General features: G+C 34.0%; 2 protein-coding genes and 1 long non-coding RNA gene across 3 annotated transcripts; 2 read left to right on the forward strand and 1 right to left on the reverse strand.

Moving 5' to 3' along the window:
• Nucleotides 1–521: 521 nt before the first annotated feature.
• LOC122591123 (protein NRT1/ PTR FAMILY 1.2-like) lies at nt 522–2,901 on the forward strand. Its single transcript, XM_043763338.1, has 4 exons — nt 522–716; nt 807–1,024; nt 1,102–1,652; nt 1,962–2,901. The coding sequence occupies exons 1-4, from the start codon at nt 629–631 to the stop codon at nt 2,857–2,859; spliced, it is 1,755 nt and encodes a 584-aa protein (XP_043619273.1). The 5' UTR covers nt 522–628; the 3' UTR covers nt 2,860–2,901.
• A 2,978-nt stretch (nt 2,902–5,879) lies between these two features.
• Nucleotides 5,880–6,548, reverse strand: LOC122591124 (UPF0057 membrane protein At4g30660-like). The gene is made up of 2 exons (XM_043763340.1): nt 6,325–6,548; nt 5,880–6,220 (listed from the first exon to the last, which is right to left on the reverse strand). Exons 1-2 carry the CDS (start codon nt 6,412–6,414, stop codon nt 6,095–6,097), a joined length of 216 nt encoding a protein of 71 aa, XP_043619275.1. The 5' UTR covers nt 6,415–6,548; the 3' UTR covers nt 5,880–6,094.
• A 218-nt stretch (nt 6,549–6,766) lies between these two features.
• LOC122591125 lies at nt 6,767–8,041 on the forward strand. Its single transcript, XR_006322675.1, has 2 exons — nt 6,767–7,644; nt 7,733–8,041. It is a non-coding gene; the product is annotated as an uncharacterized LOC122591125 (long non-coding RNA).
• Nucleotides 8,042–11,616: the final 3,575 nt, after the last annotated feature.

The following is an 11,616-nucleotide window of genomic DNA, read 5'->3' on the forward strand; positions in this document are numbered from 1 at the left end:
GATTATCCAATAGTTTGACTTTGACTTTGACTTTGGATTGTATTGTTTATTGCTGTTATTGTTGTTGGTGATTGTAATCAAGGTTTCTTCTCTGTTTGATTCCATTGATGAATTTGGCATACAAATTGATTGAATCTTGTGCTTTGGTTGGTTTGTCTTTTATAGAAGGTGAGAAATGGACACCATTTATATAAGTTATTATCTCCGAAATGAACCTTGAGGTTTGAATTTAATTTCTGAATCCAGCCAAATTGTAAAAATCATGTCATTGTATATAAAACATGATACTACGGTGGAAGATAGAAAATTCCGTATTTCTCACGATTTTCAATATTATTACATAATGCTCTTGTGGTCCAAACCCTATAAAATGTCTGATGGGGTGTAGGTAAATAAACTCATTATTTGCTTTACTACTCGATGGACATGACGTACACACATATCTCACTAGGCCATAAACTTGCCTAACAGTTGATCCTGTAACAAGCACAAAATGTTTACAAAGAGTAACTATTGTGATTTTGTTTAATATCGTTATCATAGCTTTCAATTGTGATTGTTATTTTCCGGTTTTATACACTTCTGATGAAATACTAGAGTTCCATTACAACATTCTTACTCTCAAAGCATGGAATTGTCTTCGATTGAGTCGGAAAGCCTCTCCAGACAAGAATTAACTCAAAAAGGAGGCCTTAGAACTATGCCTTTCATCATAGGTATATGATTCTAGTGTTGTAAATTTAAGGTTTCTTGTGATTATAAACAAAATGGTCCGCAAAACGTAACTTTTCTTGTTAATGTTGTAGCCAATGAGTCATTTGAAAGGGTCGCTAGTGTTGGATTACGTGCAAATATGATCATCTACCTTAAAAACGAGTACCATTTCAGCACTGCAACAGGAGCAAATATCATGTTCTTATGGGGAGCAATCTCGGGATTCCTGCCAACATTTGGAGCTTTTATTTCAGATTCACATCTAGGACGTTTTCGGGTGATTGGAGTTGGATCAATTCTTTCTCTAATTGTAAGATACTGTCCAACCTTAGGATCATCAATTATTGACATGGGTATCGAATTTCTAACAGCACTGTATTTCTTTAGGGAATGACTATGCTGTGGTTAACCGCAGTTTTCCCAACAGCAAGGCCGTTTACTTGTAGGCCAAACGTCGAGATATGTGCCAAACCACATGAAGCACAGATGGCGCTCTTATTTATTTCTTTTGTCATAATGTCTATTGGAACAGGCGGGATTAGGCCATGTTCTTTAGCCTTTGGTGCAGACCAGTTTGATCGACCTGGAAATCCAGAAAACGCTAAAATCTTACAGCGTTTCTTCAACTGGTACTACGCTTCTGTCGGGATTTCCGTAATGTTATCTGTGACGGTGATAGTTTATATTCAAACAGCGAAAGGCTGGATTGTTGGATTTGGAATTCCTGCTGGATTAATGTTGTTCTCTACAGTCATGTTTTTCATGGGCTCCTCTCTTTATATCAAAGTGAGGGTAAATAAAAGCTTGTTCGCCGGATTTTTTCAGGTTATCTCGGCATCTTTCAAGAACAAACATCTTGCTTTCCCACCCAAGAATTCCAATAAATGGTTCTATCAGAAAAGGGGTTCCAAGATTCTTGTACCAACAAACAAAATAAGGTACTTTTTATTAGCAAAATATTTCAAAACAGGCAAACCATTTCTTTTCCATTGTCGGGTTTACAAGATCATACTAGCTAGTTATTTTGATCTGGAATAAAATCAAGTATTTTCACCAAATAAGCCATCAAATAGTTGAACTATTACCTTACACTATTGTTTAGTAATCCAAACTTCCTATTTGAACTCTGAAAACAATAGATTATATAATAAGTTTAACTATGCCTATTTTCAATTGGTAATTCGGAGATTTTATTTAAAAACGGCTAGCTAAATCTAAAAAATCCTCATTGTTTCTTGGCCATGAAGATTCTTGAACAAAGCCTGCATAGTGACAAATCACGAGAAGGATGTAGCTTCTACAGGAGAGGCTGTAGATCCATGGAGATTATGCACAGTCAAGCAAGTAGAAGAATTCAAAGTACTGATTAAAGTACTCCCTATATGGTCTACAGGTATACTGATCGCAGTGACCGTAAATCAACACTCCTTCCCCGTGCTCCAAGCCAACTCCATGGACCGCCACTTGATTGGGAACTTCAAGATCCCACCTGGTTCCTTTGACGTTTTTGCATTACTAGCTTTGACCATATGGGGGGCCCTTTACGAACAAATCCTAGTCCGCCAAATCTCAAAATTCACAAAGCTACCACAAGGTCTTAGCTTGAAGCAAAGAATGGGAATAGGACTATTCCTTTCATGTCTAGGCATGATAGTTTCAGCAATTGTGGAAAGGAATAGGCGCAATGCAGCCATCAGCCAAGGACTTTCAAAGAACCCCTATGGGGTAGTAAACATGACTGCATTTTGGCTAGTACCGCAATATAGCTTGCTTGGGTTAGCCGAGGCATTCAATGCAATAGGGCAAATAGAGTTCTATTACTCTCAGTTTCCTAAAAGCATGGCTAGCATTGGAGTAGCTCTATTTGCACTTGGATCTGCTATTGGAAACTTGATTGGGAGTCTAATTGTAGGTGTTGTGAACAAGTACTCTAAAAAAGGGGAACGAGTGAGTTGGGTCGCAAACAACTTAAACGAAGGTCACTATGACTATTATTACTGGATTCTTGCTATTCTGAGTCTGGTAAATTTCTTTTACTTCTTAGTTTGTAGTTGGGCTTATGGTCCTTTGGATGAACAAAAACATTTAAATGATGTAGAAGAGAATGAAGAAAATGAGGTTCATGACGAGCAAATTGTGTCATAAGAACTAAATATATTTATTATCGCGTTAGAACATACCTTTCAATTTCCGATTCCCCATGCATGCATCTTCGACTGGTATATATCTCTCGAAAGTATTGTCTACCTTAATAGTCATGATTGTCCCCAAATAATCATCTTAAGACTAAAAAGAACAAGAAAAATACTATAATTTCCCATTTAACTTAGTAGAATTACAATTATCAAACAAAAATTAAAGAAATGATCATTAACATTTTGGTATATGGCTTTACAATCAAGCACGGTACTATCGTAAATTATTAAAACAGCAAAAAACTAGATACTACGGTTAACAAAGAACGGCAGAATGAGGCCTAACTATATATCCATGCATGATGTACATATGCAACCAAATATTGTTACAAAGGTTGTGAAACGATTCTGAAATATAGCTAGCATATTTCTAGTGCGGTTGACTTAATCATTGAAAACTCTAAAAGATGTAAATGCTTGCTTTGAATAAATGACATAAGACTGAACAATGCACCTAGAGCTCACAGGTCGACTCTCAACATAATACAACTTCTGAAAGAATTAGCACAAACAGAATTTCGTCAAATAAAAGCTACACATGAATTGAAGTATGGCAGGAATAGATATAAGTTATAATAAGTAATCAACATCTGGCTATGGTGCTCTAGACGATGCTACAGAAGCCTGAAACTCATGCACAGCTGCATACCAAATATAGCCCACGTGATATATCATATATGGTCCTCAAAGTAGGATTACACACATCTTTATCAAACAGGGACTCTTCCTTGTCTTTGTAAGATTACAGGTTAAGATGCATACTAAGCTATCTATGCTCTATATAGGTACATGCCTTGCGTATAAGTTGTAACAATTTATTGCTGAGACTAGATTTGTTAGATTGCACAAAGATGAACTATAGTGATCATTACTTCTACAGTTCTAGGTTCTTGAACATGCTCTACTTTTCTTGGGTGGAGGGTTATGTTTGGAGAAGAACAAAGGAAAGGGTTAACTGAATCGAAATGAATCCAACTTTTGAATCATCTATTGTTTGCAGCACACTTTCAATTTTTGCTCTATATGTATCCACTTACATTTTATTAGGCAACAAGGTTTTTTGATTGCCTACCCTACCTGGAATATGTTTCCACATCATCAAAACAATGTCATGGTAGCAATTTACAACTTTTAAGAGGTGTCAGATACATAGGATAGCGAAAATTGAAAGTTAGACATACCATAGACGCCGTAAAAATAACAATACGTGACAAATTGAATATATTTCTATGAACTTAACTCAAAAAGAAAACGGGAAAACAAGATGACACTAAAGTCTAACAGTATGGCCTCATAACCTCATCAAGTAAGTTTTCTCAGATAATGAACCATAACTATCCTATAATCAATCAAACATCTTAACTCGAAATCAAACTTAAAACGAATTTGGTACACCCAAATAATAACACATTCAAAGACTCATATAACCAAACCATATCCGTATAAACATCAATTGCATAGAGATTATCCATAAATTCATAAGCTAACACATGATTACATATAGATAGATCATGAAATCACACAGGAAAGGACACAACCATGGTCCTTAAGCAAGGGGATAGTATCGATCATCGTCGCGATCTGGATTGACTAACACGATGGCATAAAGGGCATAGATTATTCCAGGAAGAAAACCCAGTAAAGTTAAGAGCAAACATATAAAGAATTCAACCTGCAAATATATATATATATATATTTTATAGTCAGTGGGGCAATTTATCATACAGTTGGCATGGAAAATAAAAGAAAGAAAGAATAGTGAGACTTACGGTGCAGCAACCGTATCGGAGACAAACTCCGAGAGGGGGGAAAACAAGTGCGAATAAGATCTCTAACAATAGCTCGCAACCACGAGACATTTTTTTTTTTTTTTTTTTTTTTTTTTTTTTTTTTTCGTTTTTGAATGGAAATGTCAAGGGCAGATGTGAGGTAAGTTTTTATTGATACAGTGTTTGATCTTACTCGCAGGCTAAGATAACAGTAATTAATTAATCTGTAAAAGGTGATATATAATTTTTCTACATGGACCTTTTTATTGGAGTGACAATAAGAAAAACTTTAGAATAATGTATTAAAACAAATCATATATGATATATAATTATATGATAATATATTTTTAAATTTATAAAAATATCTAAAAAACCAATTAACATATTAAAATATTAATAAAAATGCATGATGTGATAACTTACTTTAAGGACGACAATTGAGACAACATATGTCACCCATTTTGTGTTGGAGGGGAATAAAAAAAAAAAGTAGAAATGAAATCAGGTTTCGTTGCTACTCGTATTACATTACATGAATAGAATCCATTTGCAAAATATGGATAATTTTCGACTAGAACGTTGGTGTTCTTGGTTGTGAAATGTTTAATCTTGGGCTCTTTATAAGAAAAAGAGTTAGATGGCTACAAATAAAGTTAGTACGTCTTTGAAATGGTTTTTCTCTTTTGTTTATTATTTGTGTTTTTTTAGCATATACGCAATAAACATTCTTTCAGATGTTGCTTATGTGCTTAGTTATTTAGACATAAGCTATTTTTATAAGCAGGATAATATTTGCTTATTGTATTAGACATAAGCGTTTTCTTATAAGCGGGCTAATATCCACTTATTCTTTTACTTACTTTTTCTAGTAGATAATAACATGCTCATAAATAATCAATTCAAACATCCTCTGAATACTAAGGTTTGAACAATTGTATTGGTTGGTTTAATGTTTTATAACCTGTTTTTTCTTTAAAAAATTAACCTGACTTGATGGTCGATTCTGATTCAATTGATTCAACTAGTCTACCAATGCACATGATCACAAAACTTATCAAATAGTACTTATAATTTGAATACAGACTTTACAATGTCATGACTTTAAACTAACAATCATCAAACAACAATCTTAAAAAATTGTAGAAAAATACAAACGCAAAATCAAAGTAAAATTGAGGAGTATAGCTTCTGTAAAATTATATAGTTAAATCCATGACATCAATTGCATTAAGATACAACAACAATACGTTCATAACATAGCTATAAAAAACCAGTACCGAAATAACATGAAACCGCACATAAAACGTATTTTTATGAGATTGGATATTGTTATCGTTGTACACATTATTTTTATCATCAACTAACAATAAGATACAGACAGAACCCAGATAACGACCCAAGCAGCATAGTCAGTCTTTAAGCAAGTGTACGGTAGTGATCATCGCCACGACTTGGATTGACTAACACGATGGCGTAGAGGGCATAGATTATCCCAGGAATAAAACCCAGCAAAGTTAAGAGCAAGCATATAAGCACTTCAATCTGTGATAAAAATTATAATAATAGTATATATTTGATCGGCTAGGCATTTTATCAAACAATTTATGTGCATATAAAAAAAAATAAATTAAAGTTGTGAGACTTACAGTGCAGCAACCGTATCGGAGACAAACTCCGAGAGGAGGGAAAAGAACTGCGAATAGGATCTCTAGCAATAGAGCACATCCTGACGACATTTTTTTTCTTTCTTTCTTTCTTGAATGAATCAAGATATATGTTAGTCAAAAGAGTAGGTACAGATCTGAGGATTTATATTACTGTTATTAATTTTTATTTTTATTAACATGTGAGATTTTTGAGATAAATGATTGTCGGCCAATTTTGGCCACGAAATATGCTGTCGACATGCCAATTTCAATATTAAATATACGTGTGTGTGTTAATTAGAGGGTCCTGATATTTAGACATCCATTCAAATCAATATATTGTTGGAGTGATAGTAAGTTGAGAGGAGTGTTGTTAGAATGAACGGAGTCGCACCAACTTTGGCCGACTCTCGTATCTTGTCACCGTAAGTTGCCCCCTACACCACCCTTCTTGGTCGACTTTTGTGTTGTCTGACCTTTACAAGTCGCTCCTTTGTGCTCCAAAGTCGGCCAAAGTCGCCGTGAACATCATCCCCCTCGCCGACTTCTCCTAAATCCACTAATTTCCACCTTTTTTACATTTTTCCTACCCCACATGCCACATGGCACAAGTCGCCTCAATCTACAAAATCCACTCATTTCCACCTTTTTTTTAAGGGGCGACTCTTCTTACACCACATGACACATGGCGCAAGTTGCCCCTCCCTCCCTTTCTTACCACTCCTCTTAGTCTTATCCAATTTGGGGCAACTCTTGACATGTCATTAAACGGGTAACCCTTTAAAAATGGGATGGAGATTTCTCAAAGTTCAAAATAATTTGAGGGGTTAAGTTGAATCAATCTCAACATTTGGATTAAAAACAAAAGTCATGATTCAAAGTTAATCTTTTAATCTTGACCATTGACTTTGGAGTTAATTACAAATTTGGTACCTGAACTATCCATCATATTGCACGTTTCATAGCCATGGTTTATTTATTACACCAGGCATACCCAAACTTACCAATTTGTCACTCTGATCATACCAAGTCGAAACAAACGTTTTGTTTGGTGTTAAGTGCTCCCACGTAACTTGCACGAGAGGGCTACTTTTGTCCTTTCCCACCTAAAATCTGCTTTTGGAGATATATCTCTTAAGCCTAACAACCCTTTTAGGATTTCCCCATTTTTCCTCTCTTTTCTCTTTCTTCTCCAAATTAAGTTAGATCTCAAAAGGAATAATAATAACGGTGAATTGTTGGTGTGGAAGAAAAGGAATTGTTCGAAAATCATGGACCGATGTGAATCCTGGACGTCGATTTTATTGTTGTCCACAAAAGGTAATTTTTTTTTCTCAACAATCCAAATTGTTTTCTGTCAACAAAAGCATTTTTCAACAATCCAATTGATTGTTTTCATCCTTAATAGGGCTCGAATTTTAGCTTCATTGGTTGGGTTGATCTGACAATGTGCCCTCGTGTTGTGGATATCATACCTGGTTTATTGCGGTCAAAGAACATTGTGGATGCCAAACTAAAATAAAGTGAAGATGAAAATAGAAGATTGAAGATGTAATTGTCAGTTGGGTTGTTTTTTTAGTTGTTTTTCTTTTGATTGTATTTTAAGGAATTGTAAAGGTATTTGGCAGTCAATGGTTAATGTATGTACAATGTTGTTGTTGTCTTTTGTTGATGTATTTGGTACAATGTTTTGATGATTAATGAAGAAAGTTATCGATTTTGCTTGAAAGTTGCATTATTTAGAAGTCGAAATTAGATGACAGAAACATAAATTACGTACAATGCATAACCAAGACATGATATGTTGCTTCACATAACAAGTTGTAAAGTCATAACAAGTTAAGTAGCAAAAATACATTACAACATAACAAGTTATGTAGCAGAAAATACATTAGAAAAGACATAACCTAGTTCTAATAAACCAGAAAGACATAATCAAGTTGTAAAATACCAGAAAAACATAACAAGTTCAAGATACATGAAAGTATCACCCAAAAGACAATAATTAACCATCCTACTCTAAAACCAAAGCATCCTCTTTGGTTCTTCCTGGTCCTGGAACATTTTTAACAAGCTTGTCCTTCAAAAATCTTTCACTTTTCTCCCTGGCCGTGTTTACATTTGTTGTAGTCTTTGCATGCTTGTGACCCCTCACATTTACACCCATTTGAGTTGAACCAACTATTTGACTTAAGCTGTCCACTTGACTGCCACACACTTGACTGGCACCCACTTGACCTGAACCACCAACCTGACCTAAACCACCTTGTAACACCCCAACTAAGGCGGAACAATGAGATGTACAGAAAGTCGAGTATTCAAAACAAAGGATTATAAATAACATTCACCATAACTTTATTTGATAAAAAGAATTTACAATGTACAAACATGTGAACCAATTTTCAAGTACAAATGCATCCACCATACTTGGATATTAAGTCCACGAACCAAATAACAAGCACATGAAATAGTAACCTACAATGATCAAGGCGGATTCCATTGCTTATCACAAGGTTTGATCTTTGACTCCAAAGTGCAATGCAAATAATCATGAAGCATATAAATCCTCAATGCTTAAGCTTATTTCCTGAAAACCATGAAGAAAAAGTGTCAACTACGAAAACGTAGTTGGTGAGTGCATAGGTTTTTATATAAATCTTGGTACATGCCCATTTTAACACTTAGAAAGAATATTATTGTTACATTTCGAAATTCCCAAACCATAAGACCGACAAAAATTCTCATATCAAACCATCAAGCTTTCCAAATACTATAATGTCATTTCAAGACTTGGAAGAACCCATGGTAACTTATAAAGTTCCCATTTATCAAAATAATTATGAGAGAAAATATATCAATCGATTTATCGTATATCATACCCAAAATCATTCGGTTATTAATATTTCAATGTCACCAATTTCAACAACTTTCAAGATTCCATATAGGGTTCAATACCCAAACCGTATGTTCAAAACATAATATCCATCCATGGATAACATAAATTTCCCATTTAGCCAGAGGCATAATTTGATGAGTAAATGCTTGAGCCACTACTAAGACCCTTTCACGTCCAAATAATGATAATAATAACTTGTCCCGATAGATTATGATATAAAGGCACATGCTGTCAATCATGTGCAATAATTAATAATAAAGGAGTCGTGCCATGGAGACGACAAAATAACAAAGTAGATTAGAGCACCCCACGACCGACACCGTTGAAGGCGGCCACGTAGGCGGCCAAACAACCTGTCGCTGCTGATGTGAGTGAGGGGACGAATCCTAGTTGCGCAATTCTCTAACTACAGGCCTCAATGAGTTAATAGTAGTGTAGCGGTGACTAGACTTTGAGAGTACTCAAGCTCATCATAAAACATAGATCACATTGAACATACAACATATATTCCTTATCATAAACATCCTTTCAAAATATCATTTCACAAAAGAAAACAATTTTATTTATCATGCTTTTCACCCCGAAAGTAAAACATATAAAAGAGTTTGAAAGGGGGCTGTGACTCACCTTCATATGCCGCATATTATACTCATCTATCCAAAATGGGTACTTCCCATCTATAGCTTCCTTGGCCATATGTAACAACCCTACTTCTTAATATTATATACGTGCTAGTTAGGTTGTCTATGTTCCCGCAAGCCATAGTTATACTTGAAGTTAATAGATAATGCCCTTAAATTAGTAATCTAAAGCTATTGATTAGTTCTAAATTCAATTTAATAAAATAAGATTGAACAAAAACTTTATTAATGTTCAATCAAGTTATAATCAATAAAGCGAGTCTCACAAGTTGAGATAACAATTAAAAATCCTTATAAATGTCCAACAAATTGTACCATCAACCCAACTAATTAATATTTGGTCATAAAAATGTCATGAATAACTTAAAAATATGTATAGCTCATAAAGTATATAAAAGTGTTTAAAAATCTATAAGTGTATATATATGCTTAAAATAAATACAAGAATGCAACTAATAAGCCATGTAACAAATTTAAAACACAAAAATGTATACATACATACACATATACATGACACACACATAGACATATGCTAGGATAAGACATGCATTTATATTACAACTAAACTACATTACACTTATAAACAAACACAAATATATATACATACAACATATATACTTACAACTTTTATAAAAAAAAAAAGGATAAACCCCTCCAAATCCCCTAAGTGGTCGGCCCCTTTCACACCCTAACACATACCCATTTCAAATTTCCTTTTAACACAAAATCACTTTTGGAACTCTCATTTTTACACACTCTTCACACTCTTCACATACTAGTCATTATTTTCTCTCAAGAAACTCCTCCTCCCTTCTCTTTTCTTGTCCATTTCGGCAGCCAAAAGGAGAGCAAGAACAAGGCAAAAATCCAACTTAAACTTATACTAATAATAAGGGTTTAGGCTAGATTAATAAAGGGTGGATTCAAGCATAGTTTAAGGGTTGTATTAGGGCTTGAATAAGGATTGTTGGAGGCCATATTAGTCACGAAAATCTGCACTATTTCATCTTTAAAAAGTGTTCTTCAAGGATATATATCTTCATCTCTTTATTAGATTAATCTTGTTCTTGTTCATATTAAAAAGGTTTTATCAAAAGTCCATGTTTTTTTTTGAATATACACTTGATGAGGGCAAGGTTGATAGGATCTTTCTTTCCATGCTCATGCATGTTGAATCCATGAAGAAAGATCCAAGGATTCAACTAGTTTAAAGACCCAAAAGTGTAGATATATATTATATAGCTTTTGATATGGTTTTTCTTGTGAAAGATGGTCATATTAATATGTATTATGAAGTTATATTTTTCTGGAAAAATTTTATAAAAATATGGATTTTATGTTGTGTTGTTAGATCTATAAAAGTTAGCATGAAAAAGTGTTGGTTGTATTGATAGTTGTAAGGAAGTCTTTTTGCATGTAGAGAAGAACATGTTTTATACAATATTATGTTCATATTTTCTGGGATATTTCATAAAAACATGTTTTCATATTGATGGATTTGAGATGGATAAAGCTTTATGTTAAAAAGTATTGGTTTAAGTGCATGCATGCTAGATTTAAGAAGGTTGGATTGTTGTTTGGATTATGAGATGGTTAGAGGCTTGTAGCAACGGAAAAATATGTTAAAAGTCATGCAAATATTCTGGAAAAATTCACAAAATATCAAATATATAAAGCTTGGGTCAAAACAAGTTAAAATATGCTTGAAATCGTAAACCGAAAGCTTGTAAAAATGCATTTTTAGCACACACATGA

The sequence above is a fragment of the Erigeron canadensis genome, chromosome 3 (genome assembly GCF_010389155.1).
Source record: "Erigeron canadensis isolate Cc75 chromosome 3, C_canadensis_v1, whole genome shotgun sequence".
NCBI lineage: Eukaryota > Viridiplantae > Streptophyta > Magnoliopsida > Asterales > Asteraceae > Erigeron > Erigeron canadensis.